The 23,109-nt window shown below is 55.7% G+C and overlaps 2 protein-coding genes across 2 annotated transcripts in view; one reads left to right on the top strand and one right to left on the bottom strand.

The window, feature by feature from the left end:
* Positions 1–2,808: 2,808 nt before the first annotated feature.
* On the bottom strand, positions 2,809–7,999 carry TTC24 (tetratricopeptide repeat domain 24). Its single transcript, XM_045298354.1, has 9 exons — positions 7,294–7,999; positions 6,937–7,140; positions 6,311–6,439; positions 6,095–6,207; positions 5,737–5,835; positions 4,820–4,899; positions 4,597–4,694; positions 3,846–3,942; positions 2,809–3,417 (listed from the first exon to the last, which is right to left on the bottom strand). The coding sequence occupies exons 1-9, from the start codon at positions 7,997–7,999 to the stop codon at positions 3,336–3,338; spliced, it is 1,608 nt and encodes a 535-aa protein (XP_045154289.1). The 3' UTR covers positions 2,809–3,335.
* Positions 8,000–13,946: 5,947 nt separating this feature from the next.
* The window catches only part of IQGAP3 (IQ motif containing GTPase activating protein 3), a 35,770-nt gene continuing 26,607 nt past the window's right edge, over positions 13,947–23,109 (top strand). The window contains exons 1-5 of the mRNA XM_004714764.3: positions 13,947–14,004; positions 16,634–16,721; positions 20,356–20,512; positions 20,914–20,991; positions 22,152–22,228. Of these exons, the coding sequence (XP_004714821.2) occupies positions 13,956–14,004; positions 16,634–16,721; positions 20,356–20,512; positions 20,914–20,991; positions 22,152–22,228 (449 nt within the window). The 5' untranslated portion in view covers positions 13,947–13,955. The remainder of the gene's footprint in view (positions 14,005–16,633; positions 16,722–20,355; positions 20,513–20,913; positions 20,992–22,151; positions 22,229–23,109) is intronic.

Genomic DNA, 23,109 nt, shown 5'->3' with positions numbered 1-23,109 from the left:
ACATGGTCATTGACTACACACTTGGAGGTCAACTGCTTAGAGGTTATCTCCCTGGGATATCAGCCATCTAGAACAGTCAGACCCTATTGTCTGTCCCACCAGAGAGGGGGTCACTCCCTGCTGATAAGGATAGTGGATTGCTCCCCTGAAGGAGAGCCGAGACAAGTCAAGCCAACTCAAGGAGGATCAAGGTTAGGCTGCCATCTTGCATCTAGTGTCCGCCCATCTTGTCACATGTACCCCTAGTACCTCTCCTCCCTACTACGTGTACACACCTAGCTCCCCCTCCTCCTGTGGCACATAGGCCTATTGTACAACCCCTTCCCATTATGATGTGATCAGGGGGTTGGCATGTCCCCTACATGTGTATAAGCTGTGACTGGAAATATATTCACGTTCTCTGCGCAGACCTGGCTGCTGAGATCCCGGCCGTCCCAGGGGTGAGCGCTTGCACGCTTTATCTTGTCTGATGTCGCTTTAATTTTACCCCTCAATGACACAACCGCCCCTTGGACCCGTTCGATTGTGGGGGCTGGTACCCCACAATTAGGTTGAAATGTAACGCTTTGTTCTGCTAGGATGTAGCTATAAAACAGTGACACACCTAAGGAGCAATTATTGGTCTTCCACCTGGCGCAAAAACAGAGTAAAGACAATCAAAGTTGCATGGGGCCAATTAGTGCCAAGGACTAACAGACCAGGCAGAGGTCAGCCTCCGGGACTAGACAGTATCCAGCTACACTACTGACTATTCTGCAAGGGACCCTTTGAGAAGGTCCTTGTAAGGAGCATTCTGGCTGCATTCTTCCAAGACAGGTTTGCTGCTCTTCCGGCCATCCACAGTATTCCATATTCTTCGCCAGCACTATAATTCAAAGGCAAAACTCCTCTCTGATCTTCCTGACTCACTGTCTGGTTTTCACAGGCACGAGAGACCATGGAGAATCGTTTGGGTCAGGTACACCTCAGTCCTCAAAGCCGCATTTCTGCTCCACATACTTTAAAAAGGTCCTGTGCCACCTGCGTGCCCAGTTATAACACACTGTCTGATTTCTGACTGATGCTCCCGTGAGTTTCGGTTGTGGATCCAAGTCAAATGCAGCCCTTGACCACCTCAATCTCCTCTCTACTGATCACCACGCTGTCTGTCGGTCCAGTTGGGAGGATCTGGGTTATCTTTCCATCGAGCTGCAGCCTTTGATCTGCCTCACTTTCAGCAAACAAGGGTCTGTATCTGCATAGCGAAAGGTTTTAATGAGCTGCCAATTTTTTTCTCATAGTACAGTTGGAGCCTCTCATGTGATGGGACATGGGTGACTTATTTCCACAAAAAACAAAAAATACACACGTCTGCTATCGGCCAGAGCGGGGCCAGAGCCTTTTCTTTGAGGAAGGGTGGTCTCCATCTTCTTCCTTGAAGCATCACCTGTAACCTGCAGTGCCACTGGGAGCAGACTGAGTGCAGAGTTCACCTAGACGTGCATGACTGTCCCCAGTCTGTCACTACCTGCTGGCTCATCTCTAACTCAAGAGCAGTGTTTTTGAAGTGACTCACCTTCATCCAATCTTAACACTCAGAAACGGGGGCTTGTTTTCACACTCTTCACTCCCAACGTACAGACTATTTAATGAAACCGCAGCCTGCAAGCACGTGGAAACGGGCATAAACACACTTGGTTTCCAAAGGAACCGGCTCTTTGTCAGCAGTGACTGAGCTGGGAGAGAGGAGGGGAGCAGCATTCTAGAAGGCACGCCATGCCAAGAGGAGAGCCCTGCCTTCTCCATTGACTAGCTGGGTGGCCTGGGAGAACCAGCCTGTAAGATCAAACACCAGCTCCCACCACCATGTTTGACATGAACTTGTAAGTCACCCGCGACTCCACGTCCACTTCCGTTTTACTTTGCCTCCTTTTTCAGCCACGCAGACCAATATCAAAGGGGAGTGTATTAGTCTAGGTACTTTAGAGAAACAAATCCACAGCAACTCATGTATAAGAAAGTTTTATGTAAAGAAAGTGTGCATCATGAAAACATCCCAACCCAATGCTGCCCAAGCCCACAAGTCCAACATTAACCCATTAACCCAACACCAGTCCACAAAGTCCTCCACCTCACAAAACAGAGGCAATGATGCCGACTGCAGGAGGAAAGCCGAGTCAGTGAACGAATAAGCATCTCGGCACTAGCAGGGGTCTCCACACGGCTGCTCCAGCACCCAGGGCTGCATCGGGATAGGTCCATGCGGCTTCTCCTTGGGGATGTCTTGCAGGAAGTCAATCTTGCAAGCTGAAGCAGGGAGCTGCTAAGGCAGCTGCACCCTGGTCTGACCATCACAAAGCAAGAGACCCGAGAACTAGAAAGGCGAGGCTCACCACCCATTTATCCCTCCGCCTTTCAATTAGCCCCACATGTGATTATTGGCCAGGCTGGCACAATTAACTAACTCAGGGATAGAGGCTGTGTGTCTTCTTTTCCTCTTCAGTGACAGGGCGGGAGGGTACACTTGCCTCGTTAGCCACGCGGTAGGGATTACAGGAGAAACCGCCTGTGGACAGTGAGGATCCTGCGTGGCACGTGGTAACTGCGCAGTAAGGCTACCTAGGGCTGTCACAGCTGCTGCTGGCAGCAGTTGCTCCACAGCAGCGGTTCTCAACTGGTGGGTCCAGACCCCTTTTGGGGGTCGCCTAATCCTTTCACAGGGGTCGCCCAAGACCATCGGAAAACACATTACAATGTACATGACGATTCATAACAGTAGCAAAATTACAGTTATGCAATAGCAACGCAAATAATTTGATGGTGGGGGTGGTCACCACAACATGAAGAACTGTATTACAGGGTTGCAGCGTTAGGAAGGTCAAGAACCACTGCTCTACAGGCTATAAACCTGACTCCAGCAGTATGCCGGGGGGCTTCACAGAGGAGGAAGACTGCACAGATGACAGGTATAATGACTGCCTCCCCCATGATATTCTTCTGCCCACTGCACAGGAGAACATGGACGTCTAAAGAGAGTCAGTGATTGCAAAGCCATGGGACCCCCCAAAAGGCACAGTTTCTTAGAGATTGACAAGGACCTTCGCAATCACGAGGTTGGATGCAAAAAGAAAAGGGGAATCCAGGAGCTATTGTCATTTTTCCGATTGCTGATGGAGTCCAGAAAATCCCAGTGGGGAGCATACAGACGCCCTTCCCCACCTGCTCAGGAGCCCAGCCATTGACCTCGCGTGGCGCACGCCCACACAGGGTTTAAGGACCTGCACAATTGGAGAGGTCTCTTCACTTGTGTATCAGGAGGGACTACAGAGGCCAGAGCCGTGGTGAGCAGAGCCTTGTCACGTGATGGTGCAGAAGCCAGACTCCGTGGGTCTCCTCTGTGGATGCCGGATGCCGGCTTCTCTGGACCATTTGGATGAACTGCAGGAGGGAGGGAGGGGCCCGTCGGTGCTAGTGGCTAGAGGATAAGAACAGGCCGGAGGCAGCCTGCTCTGGCTCCAGCTTCCTGGGGCTCACTCAGGCCTTCACCTCTGCTGGTGGGCTCCAGGACAGGAGGGCGCAGGCTTCAGCTTCACCACCCCCCAACCCCCCATGCTGCAGGGCCCTCTCGGAGGCACACAGTCAGGCCTCGCAGGAAGCAGGGGAGATCCTGGGGCTCCCGAGCTGGGTGGGGGTTGCTCTTATTGCTAACGGACAAAGACAAAGAGGTCCAGAGTCCTGGCTCCCCAAACATCAGATCACAGCTTCCCCAACCTTGCCAATGGGACCACCAACACCATCCCATGCCACAGCCTCGTCTCGGTCCTTTGTCCCTTCTCCAAGGTCCCTTCCTTCCCTCAGGGACCCACCTATGGGCTTGAGGGCCACTGGGTACCACGATGCCGGGGAGCTTCGCTCTGGAGGAGCCTGCGCCTTCAAATGAGAGCTGTCTCCTGGGTCCTGGACCTGGGCATGACAGATGCGGTCATCAGAGCCCTCCTGGCGGACAGGGGACAGGAGGATGTTTGGGTCACTGTTCCCTACACATGCTGGGGGCCGGCCAAACATGAGCTGACAAGAGGCAAGCTGGCAGGATGGTTTCCTGAAGAAGACATCCGTGGATTCAAGGCAATTCCACAAGTGGCCAGCAGGAATTCTGCTCCTGACGTTGAAAGACTGGGACAGAGACTACTAAATAGTTAGGGCAAGGAAAGGGCCCCACCTGGCACTGCCCCCTCAGCAGTGGGCTTTCTGCGAACCCTGGTTGTGCACCTTGGCTGGGGTGCAAGGTTCTGGAGTTAGAGAAAGGTCCGGGTCGTAGGCAGGCAGCAGGGATTCCAGAGAGGGATGGGGGAAATGGGCTAGGACCTTGGAGACAGACAGAAATCGAGGGAAGGCTGGGATGCTGGAGAGGGAAGGGGGGCCAGGCAGGGTGGATTCAAGGGTGCACTAGACTTCAGTGCAGACCGGGGGGGATGGGAGTGGGGTGGAGGAAGAAGCAGGTGGGCTGGGCATTGAGGAAAAGGGAGGAGGGGGCTGAGGGTGAGGAGGGTGGAGGGAATGCTCCCATGCTGGGAAAGGGGCACAGCTGGTGCAGACATTGGCATCTTCTGCACTCACGCTCCAGCCTCCCAGACCGAGACATGGCAGGAACCGTCGGCGACCCATCCTCTTCCAAGTCATTCTCAGACCTTTCGCCTTCCCACCCACTGGCAGAGCTGCGGGGTCAGGGCAGAGAGGCACCTCCTGGGGCCTGGTTCCCTGACCTCAAGGCCTGTCTACTGTGCCCCCACCCCCTCCAAAGGCCACCCCCATCCCAGAAGCCCACCTCCCTCCCCTTCACCTGCGATGGCCATCCGCAGTCCCCCACTGCACAGTGGCTGAGGGCCCTGCTGCTGGGAAGGGCCTCCCTGAAGCCAGGGGCTGGGGATAAAAGGAGAGTAAAAGGCCTTGATTGGAGAAAGCTGTTGTCGGGGCGGGGACGGGGGCAGAGAGAAGCTATGACTTTAGAGAGTGACATGCACAAACAGGACCCAGAGTGTGCCATTGAGAAGGACAACACCACTGTGAGACCCTCTGATCCATTAAGACCGCCCCCCCCCCCCCCCCACACACACACACACACGGCTCACGGGGGCCACCCCGTGCCCCCCCCACACACACACACTAATAATACTCAACTGAGCATGTGAGCTCAGGGCGATCAGATCTGCCAGGGCCTGACCCCACCCCATCCTGCCTGGGACCTCGAGGTCCCGGAAATTGGTGGCAGACCTCGCATGGGCCCCCCAAGCCTCTGGCCCCCAACCCAATCCTCTGCCTGTACGAACGGGCCTAAACTAAACCTGCTGGCAGGAAAGAGTACAGTGTCCTAGTCCTTACAATGAGGGAGGGCAAACCCAATAAGAAACACTAGTTTCAGCTCCTGCGTGGGCGGAGGAAGGCTTCCCAGGGGTGTCTCGCAGTGCGAGGAAGGGATGGGCAGGTGTAGAGCCCTTCCCTGACTGGAGAGAGGGACTTCCCTGGAGCACCAATGCCATCGTGTGGCCTCTTCGGGAACTGCAGCCAAGGGCTCGGGAGCCTTCACCCTGGGGGCTGGTTACTACACGGCCAAAGTCCTCGCACAGCCCTAGTGTGGACCACGTGCCGTGCTCCCCCCGCCCGCCTCACTACTCCCCAGGAAAGTGACAGACCCCAAACAGGACTTCCGCTCTGCCGACCCCTCCCCATCTTCTCTGGGTAACCACGGTGTCACCTCACCGGGCTGTGAGTCTGCGCCAGGCCGCCCTGGGCCAAGTGGGTCCTCATCGCATCCGCCAGCTTGGCCACCAGGCGCTGTCTCACAGAAGCCGGCTCCTTCTGCGGGGAGGGAGGATAAACAGGGTCATGGGGAAGCCCTGGGCTTGGGGGGTGGGGGGTGGTCCTCTGGGGACTGGGGAGAGGGCAGAGAGGGAGGAGGAAAGAGGGTCTGGTCTCCATGGGCTTCTATTCCCTCCCTTTGCCCTTCCCAGGGGTCCTGAATTACAGACAGGACCGTGTCCCTAGATGAGCTAATGAATGGGCAGGCCATGAGTGCCCTCCTGCTGGAGGAGGCAGGCCTGGAGGGAGGTGGTCTCACCTGGCACTGAGCCAGCGCTTCCTTATAGTGTGTCAAGGCCTGGTCATATTGCCCCAGTCTGGCCGCAGCAGCCCCCAGACCCTCACAAGCTTGCCACTGCCCCTTGACATCCCCTGGGGGAGGGAGAACGTCAGGGGTCCTTCCTTTGACCCGCCCCTCCAGAGGTCCTCCCACTCAGACGCCCCTTCCAGCCTCCCTTCCAGCCCCTCCCCTCACCGGTATCCCTGGCGGCCTGCAGGGCATGAAGGTAGTTGTCTCTGGCGGCCTTGTGGTCCCCCAGCTGGCTCAGTGCAAATGCCAGGCTGCCAAAGCTCCGGCCCTGTTCCCACCGCTGCCCCTGGGAGCCTGAGACAGAGCCCTCCCATCCAAAGAGGGGACCTTGGTGCCGGGCCACCTGAGCCTGCCCCCCAGCAGCCAAGTGAGGGCTCCCAGGGGCGTGGTGCCTAGCCCCAGCAAGCCCTAAACTCTTGAACCTGGCCTCCTCTTGGGCCTTTGTTTTTGGCTTGGCCCTGCCCCTCCCCTCTCCCATCCCTCACCCTGGCTTGTTCAGGCCATACAGCACCCCGGTGAGGAGGGCAAGGCTGGTATGAATGGGCCCATTTAGATCCCTGGATGTCACAGTCAGAGCAGGGGCAGAAACGCCACTTGGAGCCTCCTCTCCCAGTCCGACTGTGGGTGCCTCCCCACACCCCGGCCTCACTGTCCACAACCCCTGCCAGACCTGGCCTTCCCTTCTCCTGCTCCCCAGGCCCGGCCCCTGCTTCTGAGCGCCCAGGCCCTGATCCGGACCCCAACGGCCAGCCCACCCCATCCTCAGCCATCCCTAAGGCCCTGGCACCCACCATGCAGGTCGGCCGCCTTCTGGTGGTACTCCAGAGCCTCCTGGTAGTTGGCGAGGGCATTGTGGGCCATCCCAAGGTTTCTCAGCACCGTGGCTTCCTCCCTCGGCCCCCGGCACAGGGGCAGGGCTTGCAGGAAGGCCTCCACGGCCAGTGGGAACAAGCGGAGCTGGGAGTAGCCCAGGCCAAGGTCATTATAGAGTTGCCCTAGGGAGCATGGCCAGGGTTGGACATCCAGGCTGGACTGTTGCCATTCCTGCCCCCCTCCCCCCAGGCTCCCCCTTCCCCGAGCCCTCAGAGCAGAGCATCACCCGACTCTGCATCTCCCCACACCCCACACCCCCTGCCCAAAGGCCTCACCCAGAAACTCCCGCTCGGTGCTCCTCTCGGCAAGCTTCCAGCTGTCCTGCAGTACCTGCAGGACCTCACCCACGCCATGCTGCCCGCCCTCCAGCATGCACCGTGCTGCGGCCCCCAGTGCCAGGGCTGCCGCCTGAGGCCGCCCTGCCTGGACATAAGCCCAACTGGCCTCCTGCAGACAGGGGGCTGCGAGTTCGGGCTGCCCCAGAGCCTGGTAGCAGGCTCCCATTTTTGCCTGGGCTTCTCCCTGCTCGCCCTGTGGTTGGTAGTGGCCCAGGGCTCTGTGGTACCAGGCCAGAGCTTGAGGCAAGTCGCCCAGGGCCTGGTAGGCCAAAGCCACGTTGAAGCACTGGTCACCACGGCCCCCACCCTGCGCCTTCTCTTCAGGGTGGGCTCGCAAGAGCAGCTCCAGGCCTCTGGCCGGATCCCCAGTCTCCACGTAGGCAGCTCCCAGGTTGAAGGCGCAGGCCCGGAGAACAGGGCCAGCCGGGGCGTGCGGGGCCTCGGAGGCCAGGAGAAAGGCCTTCTGGAAGTTGGTCAAGGCCTCGTGGTTCCGGCCTGCCTGCAGGGCGCCGTGCCCGGCCCTGGTGAGGGCCCGGATGCTGGCCTCCTTCGGCAGCCCCTTTCTTCTCTTCTTCACGGAGTTGGAGCTTGAGCGCTCAGGCCCAGGCTCTTGGGGCATGTCCTCAGGGGGGGAGGAAGACATCCGGCTGATGACGGGGGACGGAGGGGTCAGTATGGCTTCCCGCAAAGCAGAATCCCTTGTAGGCAGTTCTGCTCTGCCTCTGCCCTGCGGCAGCCGGCCCTCTCTCGCCTGTCCTGCCCTGACTCAGTCCTCCTGTGAGACCCAGCGTCATGGCTGCCTGTGAAAGCCCCTCTCCCCTAGCTCACCGGTCCTTCTCTGCCCCCCCAGTCCCTCGAATCTTCCATGCCATTTAGCACATTGGGGTCGAGTGGCTGACTTTTCTGCTTGCCTGGCACGCTGCATTCGGAGCCACTTTAAATGGTCGGCACATCGTAGGTCCTCAAACCCAAACCAAACTCACGGCCATGGAGTCAGCTGACGACTCATAGCAACCCTATAGAACGGTAGCGACCCTATAGAACAGGGTAGAACTGCCCCCATGAGTTTCCAAGGCTTCAACTCGGGACCGGAGTAGAAAGCACCACCCCCTTTGTCCCCTCGGAGCGGCTGGTGGTTTCGAACGACCAGCCATGTAGTTAGCAGCTCAAGGTATAACCACTAGGCCACCAGGGCTCCTTTGTGGGTCCTCAGTCCATGGTGACTGCCTCACAGGCCCTCTGTCACCCCGTCACCCTGTGTCCTCCCCCACACTCACATCTTTATCCAACCATGTGCTATCTGTCGTTCAGATCGGCAACTATTCAAGCGGATCCCTGCTGGGTGCCCAGAGCCCACTGGGCACAGGAGCCCAGCAATCCATAAGCCATTGAATTGGCAAGGACGCCTGCTGGTGCCATGGTGGTAGGCGGTCAGAGGCTGGAGCCCGGCCCCTGCTCCATGCAAGGAAAGCTCCGCATAGCCGGCTCCCATTAAGGTGTCCGCGTGGGGACAACTGCGGCGGGGCAGTGCTGTGTCATGGGTCGCTCAGGGTTGAATTGACTCCATGGGACGTAGCCACCTCCCCTGGGAGCAGGAGGCCCGCTCCCTCTGTTTACCGTCTCCAGGGAAATCTCTCCCTCCCTAACTTCTCAGCATCCAGTCTGCAGCAGGCCCCAGCCCCACCACATCCCTCTGGGATATCCAGACCCCTCTTAAAGGAAAATCCATTGGTCTCATTAGCATCTATAAAAGTCACCTTCTCTCCCGGGGAAAGACGACCGCTTTTTAATGAAATCTCTTCCCAGGAGTCAGGAAAGGGTGTGGAAAGACCAGGCATCTGGGCGCTCAGCCTCTCCCATGTTCTTCTCTTATTTTCAGCGGTTGGGTAGACAGAGGCATTGCATTTCTTTGGGGGGAAGATCCCAGACCCAGAAAGGAATCTCCCCCACCCCGCCATACACACACACACCACCCTGGTCTTGGGGCCCCTGCGCCGGATGCCATACCTCCTTCGGTCTTCCTTGAAGCTGACTGTCTGGAATGGTCCCTCCAGCTTGGGTTACCACCTGGCTCATATCGCAGAGCCCTGGGGTTGCCAGACAACAGGATACCACCCTCCACTCCCAGGGAATTCTTTGATTGACAACTCAAGGGCCCTATCTGAGTGCTGAACCCGGATGGTCCTTAGGCCCAGAGCCATCTAGGTTCCACTGCCCTTCCGGGCTCACAGACTCCCACCGACCGGTACGGTGGGGGTGGGGGGCAGACTCACCCCGCAAAACCCTTACAACTGGGAATGAAGCAAGTCATCATGGGATTTGTTACGGGTTGCCCTCTCTCGCCCTCTCTTTCGTAGAGGGAGGGGATGGAGGTTTAGAGAGTGGGTGTGCCTGGGGTTAGTCTGATTCTAGGTTCCTGTTAATGGATTAAATTCGTCCCTCCAAGAATGCTGAAATCCTAACCCCTTTACCTGTAAGAAGGAGTCTTCTTGTCGCTGGTTATGAGATGGGCTGCAAACCGAGAGGCTAGCAGTTTGAATTCCCCAGCTGCCCCGTGGGAGAAAGAAGAGGCTTTCTACTCCGATTAAAAATTAGTCAGAGCGGGGTGGGGTGGGGGTGGAGAGGAGCTGATACCAAGGGCTCAATAGAAAGTAAATTTTTAGAAAATAATGATGGCAACATATGTACAAATATGCTTGATACAGTCTCAGAAACCCACCGGGGCAGTTCTACCCTGTCCCATAGTTACCATGAGTCAGAATGAGTTTGTAAAGAGAGCTTGCTTGTGTTATGTTAATGGGTCCTATCAGAGTAGTGTGGGTCCGAAGTCTAATTCCTTATGCAAAAGTCAAATGCAAACTCACTGCCAACTCGGAGTGTCCCTGTGGGTCAGGGTGGAACTGCCCCTGTGGGTTTCCGAGACCGTAACTCATAACTCTTGATGAGAGTAGAAAGCCTTCTCTTTCTCCCCAGGAGCGGCTGGTGATTTCAAACCTCCGATCTTTCAGTTCAAAGCCCCACACATAACCAGAATGCTACCAAGGCTCCTGTGGTCACTTATAAAAAGGAAAATCACACAAGGGAAGAAGAAGTTAGGCGACGGTGGGAAAGCAGAAGCATCTACAAGCCCAGGTACGCCAAAGATCGCCGTCAGATGCCAGGAAGCCAGGCCTGCGCTTTGCCTCTGGGAACTCAGGACTTTGGGATCCATGGAGAGCAGCTCTCCTCTGCACACACGAGGGCGGCCGAGCCAGGATGGACGGACTCCCTGGAAAGTAGGCCAGTGACAGTAACAGGGAGATGCCAAACCCGGCGCCCAGCACAGGAGTACTCCAGCCAGGTGAGTCTTGCATGTGGCTTCATAACTCTGCCCCAGGAGAACTAACTCTCTCTCTCTCTCTCCTGTAATTCAGTGCAGTTTCTATTTCAAACTCCAGATCCACTGGGATGGTGCAAGCCACGTGAGTCAGTGTGGGGCTTCCCCTCCTTTTGCTCAGGGTGGGGTCCACGTGGGAGGAGGTAGATGATGCCAAGATGTGAAAGGGGCACCCACCGGTTCTCAGTCACGGCTTCACAGACACATTTGCTGCCCTCTCCTTTATTCTCACCCCCCTGACCTCGACAGCCCAGGGACCCTCACCTCAAGCAGAGGAGAAGGATGACATCGATTTCCAAGGACTTCCTTTTCGCTCTAGGTCTGCACAGCTGTCCAAGGGCACTAGGAGCCCTGGTGGCATCACAGTTACATGTGAGGCTGTGATCTGCAAGGTCCGCAGTTCAAAACTACTAGTCGGCTGCCCTGCAGGAGAAAGACAAGGCTTTCTACTCCCATAAACACTTACAGTCTCGGAAACCCACAGGGGCAGTTCTACCCTGTGCTACAGGGTCACTATGAGTCAGCATTGACTTCATGCGGTGAGTTTTTGGTCTAAGGGCACATCTGCCTGGCGATTGCTTCTTCTCAGGATGCTTTGCGCCTTCTCAGACAGTAGGGAGCGGGCTGGAGCAGGACGCCTGTCATCGGGAGCTACCAACACCTAATTCCCTCAGCGAGGAGTGGGCCACAGCCGTCACCACCCAACCCACTGTCCTGGAGTCCAGGCCACCTCACACTAGCTCTGTATCAGAGTTCACAGGCTGTAAATCTTATTTTAAGGCCAACAAAACAATAACAACAACAACAACAACAACAAAAAGAAAGCCCCTGACAAAAATGGAAAAACCTATAAAGAGTTCAAGGTCTGTTTGTTGGCCTTTATGAGCGTTTTCCAGTCGAGTCTGATGGGGTGCCACACTCTGTCTCCAAAGTCTATTTTCGGTATTCCCCGGGGAGTTCATCACTTTGCTCCCCTTGCTGCTCTGTTGCATGCCCTCAGTGTTTCACCCCAGTGTGATGGGTTCAGATTGTGCACTATTCCCGCACTGTGTCTCCAGTGCTGTCCCCACAGCACTACGGTTTAGTGAGGGATGTCGTGTCGCATGGTGGGGCCAGCCCTGCGGTCCTCCCCATGTGTTGTCTGCTCTGAGCAGGAACATCGTCCTCTGGGCTTGGTGGGCCAGGATGTCCCCACTCCCTCTCCATCTCTTTTCGTTTCTCCTGTGTGCATTAATCTGATGTGCCCCTCTCCCCCAAGCTGTAGCCCCAGTGCTGTCCTCTGAAGTGCATTCTTCTGGGGTGGGGGTGGGGCTGTAAATCTTTATGGGGGCAGACAGCCTCATCTTTCTCCCACAGAGTAGCGGGTGGATTTGAACTGCTGACCTTGCAGTAACCAGACAGCACCATCACCCCATTTCTCCGCAACAGTTTTATCCCAACGCCAAGTCTTCTCTGTTCTTCTGGAGGCTTAGGTTTGGATAGTTTGCGTTTCCTCCCCCCTCATATTTCTCCTCCGAGCCTAGGTTGCCTAGCAGCTTGAGTGGGGTGTGAGGGGAAGACAAAGGAAGAAATACGAGACAGAGAAAGTCTGTCAGGCAGTATTCCTCAGCACTGTCGTTGTCGTTGTCATCATTACTTTATTTTCACTCGTTCAGGCCCTTGTGTCTCTCACTGTGCTACAGTAATCGTCTCCCAAGTTCTGTCCCCAGCCTCACGCCGTGTCCTTGCTGAGAAGGCCCTTCTAAAATATCAATCTGTCTTGGGTCTAACGTGCTCTTGGGCTCCTGACTGTTCCCCAGACAACATCTCATCGGTGGCCACGACCTTGGAGGACCCAGCCCCTGCCTCACCCCACTCACTTCCTGCCCCTCCCACGTTGAGCTTTGTTCCCCAATAAAACCAGCCTGATTCTGAGTCTCTGTTCACACATGTCCTGCTTCCACGCACTGAGATGCCGCTCTCCTCCTGCAATCTAATGAATGCTCATTCTTTTTTTCCCCAATCAGATCAGCTATCTCTTCTGCTAGGAAGTCTTCCTGACCCAGTACTGCTCTCAGTGACCTCAAAGTACTCCCCGTCAGAGGCAAACCCAAGCCAGGATGAGCGCTCACTTTATCTACACCTATGATAATGACAGGCCAATTAAAATAAAAAACAATAGACAACAAAGGCTGGAGAGGGTGCAGTGAGATTGGAACTCTCACACACTGCTGGGGGGTCTGTCCCCCAAAGAAGCAAGAGCCTTGGCAGGAACAGATGCAGATACTCTCCTGGTCATCGCCACACAGTCTGAAATCACGAGATTTTTTGGGGACATACGCACAATGGAATACGATGCATCACAAAAAGAAGCAATGATGAACCAATGATGGGCACCTGGTGGCTGGGGTGGAGCCGGGGCACCTTTTGCTGAGTGATGGGAGTCCACCACAAAGGGCAGGTGTTGTTTGAGATCACCACTCTAGCAATACAAGCCAAGACCCACATTTGCATACTAAAGGGAGCAGGCTTTGGAAGTTACCTGGAAAGGAAGTTGAAGAACAGACAAGTGTGGGCTGGGATGAAAGGGAGAACAGAGGTCCACAGGAAAAGAGAAACCGGGGTGGGGGTGGGGGCGTTGCAACGTGGGGACAAGGGGGGGTGGGATCAGATCTGGCGTGGATTGATGAGGGGTTTGAAATGTGGACCGCAAAGTTGATGGTCTGAAATGTAAACCCCCACCTAATCCACAACTTTAAAAATACTTTAAAAGAAAAGAAATTACTAATTTCCGTGTACCACGGACTTCTAATTGATTTGGTTCCATCAGGATATCTGCTCCTATAAATAAGCTATATAAATAACATATGGTTATTTTTCTGTGCATCAGCACCGCCTAGCTTAGTGCATTGCTCCAAGTAGGCCCTGAACGTTTAGGGACCCAGGAATATCAGAGCGAGTGCAGGAAAAGCCAATTGGGATATTGTACAGGAAAGGGAGGAGGACACGACACAGGAATGGGCCGGGACTGGGGCAAGGGTTGCTTGAAATAAGGCCCTTTAGCAGCGAAGGAGTTAGCCACTCAAGGGACTACCAGAAGGGTAGCGCCCTACCTGGGCGGCACACCTAGAACTACAAGTCCCAGGAGTCCCTGCGGCGCGGACCGGAAGTGTCCTGTTCCACAGCGGCGACCGCGAGGGGCGGCGGCCGCAGCGGCGGGAGATTCAAACCTGGAAGGAGACCCATGGAAGGGAGAGGCGCGGGCTCGGGTCCCCGGCCGGGCCGGGCGGCTTGTGAGTGCTGGACGGGGCCGAGGAGGGGTTCTGCGGCGTGGCCGCTGGCCCAGGGCTGGGAGGTCCTGGGAGACGCCGGGCAGGGGTGGGTGCCCGGCCCGCGGGGCGCGCGGGCGGTGGGACTGCGCTGGGGAGGGAGCGCTCAGCTCAAGCCGCAGGCGTCGGGGGTCGGCCTGTGGGCAGTAAAACTCGCCCTGCCCGCTGTGTTGGCGCCCAACTCGGGGGGTGTAGTGGTTACGCGGTGGGCTGCGAATTGCAAGGTCAGAGCTCGAAACCCACCCGCCGCCCCGAGGGAGAAAAAACAAACGACGAGATTTGCTGCCCCCGTGAAGTGGCCGCCTCAGAAACCCCCAGGGGCGGCTCCACCCTGCCCTGTAGGGTCACTATGGGTCGGGCTCGACTCGATGGCAGTGAGTTTGGTAGGTTTTGAGGTTCGAGTCCAGGTCTAGATGGTGGCCCACGGCTTCTTAAACTTCAGCAGTTACCGCGTGCTCTTGCCTCAAGTTGCCAGGGGCCAGCCCACCCCTCAAGGGACCTGGGGGTCGCCCGGGCTTTGAAGATACAGCTTTGAGACTGTATCTTTCAAACCTGCGAGGGCTGGACTCACCTGGGAAGCTTATTTAAAATGCAGATTGTACAAGGCGGGGACTGGGGCCCCTAGTCTGCAGGTGTGCTTCCTGCCCCACCCCAGGTGAATCCGATGCAGGTAATCTGTGGACTACACTTTCAGGGTCATGAATGAGCTTGGGATTGGAAGAGCTGGGGGTCAGAAAGCTTTCCAGGCCACCTTCTGAGTGAAAGGCTTCCCTCCTCTCCAGCAGAATACTCCAAGTCAAATTCAAGTCTGTTGAAAGAAAGCTCATTTCAGACCCGAGAAGGGCAGGGAGACTGCTGTGTATTTTTATTTTTTTTTTTGATGGCATGTATGTGTACAGTGCCCCATGGCTCACAGCTCTCAATTCATAGCTCTGAGGTGATGTCACCCACTGACTGGTTTATTTTCCATGCTTAGCAACCAACACTTGTTCCTCGTTCATTCCCTAAAAGGAGCGGAGGGCTGTCTTGTGGTTGGCTAGTGCTTTCAAATCTGGACATCGTTATTATTTTCTCCTTGGTCCACTGCCAATTCAAATAAGCCCCACCGCTCCCCCAAGTCAGACCGCAGGCTGTGAGAAAGCAGGAGAGGGAGTGGCATTAAGTGTGGCATCAAAGACAGATGGACTGCACTCAATCTCCCTTCAAGTTCTCTGAGTTTACGTTTATTTGTTTTGGGGGGGAGGTCATGTGGCTTCCTCTCACTGTGTCTGTTTTGGTTTGGTTTGGTTTGGTTTGGTTTTTTCCTAAGTGAAATGTAGGCGGGAGGAAGGGTAAAAGGAGGCTGTGCCCAGTGCAGGGGGCGTGTCTTATTTAGGAGGTTTGCCATTTGCGGGTTTGGGGATCAGAGTGCTAGGAGATTATTGTCTTTCTCAGGTGACCTATATCAAAAAGGAAGGGAAGGAAACCATCAGCACCTTTTAAGTCGCCACTGCCCCAGAGGCCATTGCAACTCCTAGACACCCTATAGGACAGAGTAGAACTGCCCCACAGTGTGTCTAAAGCTGGAAATCGTTTTTTTTCTTAAGTCACTCTACAGCACTCATAACATCCCGACACGAATTGTATCAAGCATATTTGTACAGATGTTGCCATCATCATTTCCAAAACATTTTCTACTGAGCCCTTGGTATCAGCTCTTCTTCCCTCCCTCTCCCACCATCGTGAATCCTTGATCAATTATGCATTGTTATTATTCGTATCTTACACTGTCCATTGTCTCCCTGCACCCACGTTTCTGTTATTTGTCCCCTTCGGGAGGGGGGGTGCTATATGCCCAACCTTGTGATGGGTTCCCCCTTTCTCCCCTTTCCCCCTCCCCAACCATCCCCCTACCCTCATGACATCGCTACTCCCACTACTGTTTCTGAGGGGTTTATCTGTCCTGAATCCCACGTGTCCTGAGCTCTTATCTGTATCAATGTGTGTTCTCTGGCCTAGACCCATGTGTAAGGTAGAACTGGGTCACGGTGTGGGGGCGGGGGAGGGAGGCATTCAGGAACTAGAGGAATGATGTGTGTTCCATTGGTGCTATACTGCACTTGTTTGAATCGTCCCTTCCTTGTAACGCTTCTGTGGGGGGAAGGCTGGAACACTCGATGAAAGCAGACTTCCCCCATCGTTCTCCCACGTCAGCCTGTCAGCCGCTGAGCGCTCAGTCACTGCTGCCCACTGCCCACCAGGGCTCCTCTTCCCCTCGGCTCCCACTTCGTGCCTGTTCATTCTTCAAAACCTAAAGGAGATAGAGAAGCTCACTTTCCAGCCTGGGACCACACTGGCCATCCGCCCTGGATCAGAAGGGCAGCGAGGCATCCTTAGGAAGGAGAGGGAGGACCGGCCGATGGAAAGGGAGGAAGGAATCCTCCTCTGGAGGGTAGAGGGCATGGGGCTGACCGGCATCGCTGGGTGGGAGCAGGGACATGGGCGTCACATGGAGATGCGTCAGGTCTCTGGGCAAAGCTGCCCGAGGAAGGGAGTTAAGGGTCAATGCTGAGCCTCCTGCCCCTTTGCTGATCTTATGCCTCCCGCCCCTCAGATGAACGCCTCACAGCCGAGGAGATGGATGAGCAGAGGAGGCAGAACGTGGCCTATCAGTACCTGTGCCGCCTGGAGGAGGCCAAGCGGTGAGTGGAGGGACTGCCTCTGCCCGCACCCGCCTTCCCATCCTGCCCATCCACCCCAGGCCTGTGTCCCCAAACAAGTGCAGTGGGTGAGAGTCGGTTCTGTGGGAAAGGGACAGTTAGAAGCATCTTTTCTCCTCTTCCTCCTCCTCCCTTCTCTTTCTTCTCCTTCAGTAAATATCTCAAAAGAGATGGCTGTTGGCGTACATAACCACCATGCCGTTATAACAGTCAACCGATTCCCTGGGCGATCAGTATCCAGCCTATTGTCAAATGTGCTGATCGCATTAGGGGTCCATGGTTGTCCAGTCCGTGCCAACTCAGAGCGAGCCCTCTCTGTGCAGCCGGAGGACGCGCTGCCTGGCTCTGCACCGTCCAGTTTACAGCGGCTAACTCAAATAAGGAGTTTTTTTTAAAGTTCACACAATACGTCTGCGCATTATGTCTTTAATCTCCGGCAGCCCCTCCTCTCCTTTTCCGGTTCGTTATGCCATTGACTTGTGGAAGAAACCGGGTCATTTGTGGTGCTGTCCATCCATCCCACATTCCAACTCGGTCTCCTAGTGCCCTGGTGTCATTTACCCTGTCCCTCACACCCACCCCGTATTTCCCGTAAGTGGATGTTGGCGCTGAAGACTTGCTCAAACTCTGCCTCAACCTTTGGACAAGAAGACTCCCTTGGGCGTGCGTCTCACTCGGCAGGAGGCGCTGCGCCCGCTTGTCCCACGTTCAGTGCAGCCGAGTCTGACCCAGGGTCTCTTCTGTCTGCCGTCCAGCTCCTCACGGACGCTCCCTCGTGCCTGTGACCACTACCTCGGCTGGGGTTTGCAAGATGACTACTTCCTAAATGTGTGCACATTCCCTACCTCTTCCACGTTTCTTAGCGGGATTATTTGCTACAGAAGGCTTTTTCCATAGAGCGATTTGGTTATCTTTGGTGTATGCATATTTATTTTATTTTCAAAATGCTTTTATTCATCTCACCATATGCCAACTACCCTAGATACCTTCAAGTTGGTTTGAACACTTAGTGATGCCGCGTCATGAGGTTTTCTAGGCTATCGCCTTTATGAGAGCAGACCTCTAGGCCCTCCGGCTGTGGAGCTGCTGGGTGGATTCAGCCCCTTGACCTTTTGTTAGCAGGGGATACCAGGGAGAGTCAGAGACAGCCACCTGCGTTTACCTTCTAAAGACATGAAGTCTACTGTTAACATGCGCACGCGCGCGCACACCCCACTACACCCATATCATACCACACACCACACACACTACCCCACACTCACACACCACACCCAGACACACCACACCACATACCACACCATACACACTACCCCACACTCACACACCACACCCAAGCACACCGCACCACATACCACACCACACACACTATCACACACCACCGACACACACTACACCACACACCACACCACACACACTACCTCACACTCACACACCACACCCAGACACACCACACCACACCACATACCACACCACACAATACTAAACACGCTGTTCCACATCACACACACCATACCACACACCCCCATTTCACACCATACTGCACCATACTCTACACCGGACCATACACGCACCACACACATACCACACCACATGCCCCACACCACACCATTACAATAGAAAGAAATTAAATGTTGTTCCAGAGGGCCCAGGGAATCTTAGATAGACACTCAGTGGCATATTTTGAATGTTCTCAGAAGTTTGTGGAGCGGCTAGGCCAGGCAGAAAGTCAGGTTTCTGGCAGGGGGAGGCATGATTCCAGGTGTGACTGGCTCTCTGGAAACAGATTTTCTTATAGGCCCTCCTATGTCGGGGAAGTTTGGAGACCCTCGTCTGAAGAGCCTTTTCCTGTACAACTGTCAGCCATCCTCTGAGATTAAGGAGACCAGCTCTCATCTTACCAATCACACGGGTTCCAGAGGGGCATGATCTGCGAAGAGAAAACTTATAGATAAGAGAAAGGATGGGGTACAGTTGAGGCGTGGGGGACCCCTGAAGCAAAAGACAAACTCGGGCCCAGAGCTTTGTTCGAGGCAGGTTTGTATGCACTCTGCCACGTAGCCTGGGAGAGTTGACAGTTATCCGAGGGCCTACAAAGAAACACGAATTCATCAGCGAGCTGTCCACAGACAGGAGGGGAGGAGAAGGTCGGCAACAGGAGTGCCTGGTAGTTTGCACACTGCTGCGTTTCAGCAGCTTTGCCAGGGCACAGGAGGGAGGTGTCCACTGTATCCCAGGCTGAGTCAGACCAGCCACTGCGTCCTCAGCTCCCATGGTTGAGCCGTCAGCATTTCCCACGGGCTTGCTGGATCTGTGGAAGGTGGTTGTGTCAGTCTGGGTGGACTAGAGAAACAAATTCATAGAGACTCGTGTATAAGAAAGAATTCTATATACAAGAGCAGTTGAATATTGAGAAAACATTCCAGCCCATCCCGGTGCAGATCAAGTCCAGAAGTCTGATATTAGTCCATATATCAGATACCAATCTATAAAGTCCTCTTCAGACTCACGGAACACATGCAATGATGCCGAATGCAGGAAGATCACAGGCCAGTGGGTGGGAAGTCTTGTGGATCCAGTGGCATTGTAAGCATCTCAGTGCTGGCAGGGTCTCCACTTGGCTTCTCTAGTTCCCAGGGCACGGGGTCTATCAGCATAGTGCCATGTGCCTTATCAGTGAGCAGAGGGAGAGAATCTGTCTCCCGCCTCCAAGGAGGAAATCCAGGAATTCCCAGGGAAAGGCCGTGCCCACACAGAGGCCTCATTGGCTACTGTCTGATTGACAGACTGGACTCCACCCCTTCACTCTTAATCCTCTCAAGTCCCAAATCGACAAGATTATGTAACTAACACGGTGGTAGTCCTGTCTCATCTGCCTAAGGAGCAAACAGTTTTGCCCCCCCCATACTCACTCTCTCCAACGTGCTTCCACAGTCATTTGTCCTGAGAGTTTCCGACGAAGCAGGAAGTGCAGTGGTCTAGCCCTCATGGACATGGGCTGCAGCCTCGGGCTCCAGCATGGGAACTCGTGAGGGTGGCACAGCACCCCGCAATGCTTCCTTCTGTTGTGCGCGGGTCACTAGGGGTCGGGGCCCACTCCATGGCGTCCAGTGACAACAGCCACAATGCTCATTTTGCAGGCCAGGCGCCAAGGTTCCGAGAGGTGAAGTGGGGACATGGTGCCGAAAGCAGGTCTTCTGACCCTTAGGGCTATGATCTTTCTGGCCTAGCGCCGTGCCGTTCCCCTCAGATCCCCTACCAGGCATCCCGCCACCACCCTCACCAAAGCCGGGCCAGGAGCTGTGCGGACCCTCCAGGCAGACGCGGCCTTTCAGCACCAGGGTGCTCAGAGCACGTAGAATGAGAAACAACCGGCAGGTGTCGCTGGGCTCAACAGCCAACTGCGTAGCCAGACTGAGTGCGAGGCTGTTGGGCTCTGTCTGGGAAGATTCTCTGGGGTCGGCAGGGCTGAGGGTTGGCCGGTCCAGCTGTTTGGGGCAGACTGGGAGAAGGTGGGTGCAGCCAGGCAATGGGCAGGAAGGTGAGTGGGGGGGTGGGGGCAGAAACAACTGGGCTGCAGGCGTGCAGCCCGGATAAGCCGGTGTCTTGGTGCTCCCAGCTGGATGGAGGCTTGCCTGAAGGAGGAACTGCCGTCCCCCGTGGAGCTGGAGGAGAGCCTGCGGAATGGGGTGCTGCTGGCCAAGCTGGGCCACTGCTTCGCCCCCTCTGTGGTTCCCTTCAAGAAAATCTATGACTCGGAGCAGCTGCGATACCAGGTGGGGAAGAGGGGCTTCCACCGACCTATTTCCTCTCCACGTGCCCCTTTCCCAGAAAGCTGCGAGGGTGGGGAGAAGCTGTATAATAAACTCCACTGGGACAACAGGCATCATTTGGTGCCTCTGAGCCAGGGGGGTGGCTATGACCCTTAGCAGCAGGGGGCTTGTGCTAGCTGGGCTTTGAGATGTCCCCAATATGCGAACTGTCACACAGACTTCTCCCCACAGTCCACACTCAGAGAGGGTGCTTCCTAGACAGGCTGACCCCCCTGGGCTCCTGCCCCAGCTCTGGAGCACCCTCACTGGCCAGGAAGTTTTCCTGGCTCATCAACCTCCTCTGTAGGCCTGTTGGCCCATCCATTCTTGGTGGCTTCTGGGCAAACAGTCTCTTTTCCTTCCAGGCAACTGGCTTACATTTCCGTCACACGGACAACATCAACTTCTGGCTGTCAGCGATAGCCCACATCGGACTGCCTTCGGTAATGCTGGGCCTCAAGAGCCGGGCTCTTCCTTGGTCTTCACCGGCGTCCCCCACGCTTTCTCTCCCTCTGGCCTAATCTCCCATCAGTCTTCTCAGTTAGCTTGACCTGTGAACTGTTCCTTGGGGCTGCGTGCCTTCCAGCCAGGTCCCTTGGCCTCTGCTCCCACTTCCCTGTGGACACTGGAAGGAAGGCTCCCTGGCGGTGCTGTGTCACTCACCTGATACGTCGGGGCTTCTGTGTAACACCGGCCAGGGTGCTCGTGGGCAGCAAGGGCAAACCACCTTGCTGGGTGGCAGGCTTCACGCCCAGGTTGGACCCAGCCATCTGGCCTCTCCCTCCTTGGCTCTGTTTGTTTCTCACCTGTCAAACGGGGGTGGGGGGTGGGGTCCCTGCCCCGCTGCTCCCCGTGGCTTTCGGGGGCATCGGAAGGTCTTTGTGGATTGGGACCAGGGTACAGATTAAGGCAGGAGTGGACCCTACCATCTGAGGGGTGATCATCTATAGAATGCTCTCTTCTCCATCCAGAAGGGAGCGGTACCATGGGTGAACAGCGGCCCAGGAAGGCGCTTTGGTGGGAGGCAGGCACAAGGGCGGTCCAGTGGCCTCAGCGGGGCTGGCACACGTTCGAGCCTCCAGGTCTGCTGTTTGTCAGGGGCCAGATGTAACCACAGTGGACAGAGGTTCGGGCTCCTTACCCTCGCTAGGTGGCCTGAGGGGTCGTCCTTGTGACTCAGTTCTTCGTTGGGCCCCTATTGATCAGAGGCCTCTGCTGGGTCCTCAGTGGGGACGTGGCCAGCTCCCAGCACGCTGTGTTTCTGGGGAGTCAGAGGCAGGTGCACAGGCTCGCCATCTTTGCAGGATGACGGATCGCCTGTGTCCTAAATGCTGAACAGCTTCCTCGGGACTCTGGCCGGTCCAGGGCCCCTGTGGACGTGCCTGTGGCTAAGTCTTGGCTCATTTGTGTCCCCAGTACCTTTAATTTACATCTTTCGTTTAAGTCGACTGGAAACGGTTGGGAGACTGCTCTAGATGCCCCTGACAATGAGGGAGCACCCTGCCTCGGTCTCAGAGAGAGACCCTTTCCTCAGACTCCATTGCACCTGCCTGGTGCTGCCTAAGGGTCTCCCGTGGCAGTGACTCTCGGGTCTCCTCCCTAGACCTTTTTCCCAGAGACCACAGACATCTATGACAAGAAGAACATGCCCCGGGTGGTTTACTGCATCCACGCCCTCAGGTGAGAGACCCCAAACTTGTCCTCTAGGTTCCTCTAGGTCAGCGGTTCTCAACCTGTGGGTCTCGACCCCTTTGGGGGTCAAATGACCCATTCACAGAGGTCGCCCAATTCATAATAGTAGCAAAATGAGTGATGAAGTAGCAACGAAAATAATGTTATGGTTGGGGGCTCACCACAACATGAGGAACTGTATGAAAGGGTTGCGGCATTAGGAAGGTTGAGAACCACTGCTCTCAGTGGATGAACACCACACCCCAATCCCCCCAACTCCCCCACCCAGCCACAGCAAGTCCTGCACAGGACGGGCCCCCCGAGAATGAGATCCCACACTGACCCAGTGCGCTGAGGTTCATAGGCCTGTTTGTGGGCGTACCTATATGTGACCCATGCGGGTGCATAGATAGGGCGGGCGGGAAGGGTCGCAGAGACGGGAAGGCAGTAGGGATGGGAGGTAGGGGGTGTCTCTAGCTTTTGACTGGGTTACAGAGGACTCAGAATAGGACCTAGCACCCGTGTCACACGTAAATCAGACGAAGACACTCCGAAAAGTTTGTGGGGATTTGAGATGAAAAAATGATAGAGTTTCCTGTGAACCTTTGGGACCCCACGCCCACAGTGTGGTGGAGGTTGGTGTGACTTGCAGCCTGCTGGAAAAATCATAGGAGCAGGCCCTCGGGTCCCCCTTGTCGTCTGCTCCTGACCTATGTGCTGGGACCTTTCCTGCCTCGGTGCCTGCGTGTCCTCCCCCTCTGTGCCCTGTGCCTGCATGTCCTCCCCCCTCTGTACTCTGTGCCCGCGTGTCCTTCCCCCCTCTGTACCCTGTGCCCATGTGTCCTTCCCCCCTCTGTGCCCTATGCCCGTGTGTCCTTCCACTCCCCACC

This window comes from Echinops telfairi, unplaced genomic scaffold (assembly GCF_000313985.2).
Source record: "Echinops telfairi isolate 266 unplaced genomic scaffold, ASM31398v2 ScPeMD7_7425;HRSCAF=8463, whole genome shotgun sequence".
Classification (NCBI taxonomy): domain Eukaryota; kingdom Metazoa; phylum Chordata; class Mammalia; order Afrosoricida; family Tenrecidae; genus Echinops; species Echinops telfairi.
The sequence above is the reverse complement of the archived record's forward strand: the minus strand, read 5'-3'. Positions and strand labels throughout refer to the sequence as shown.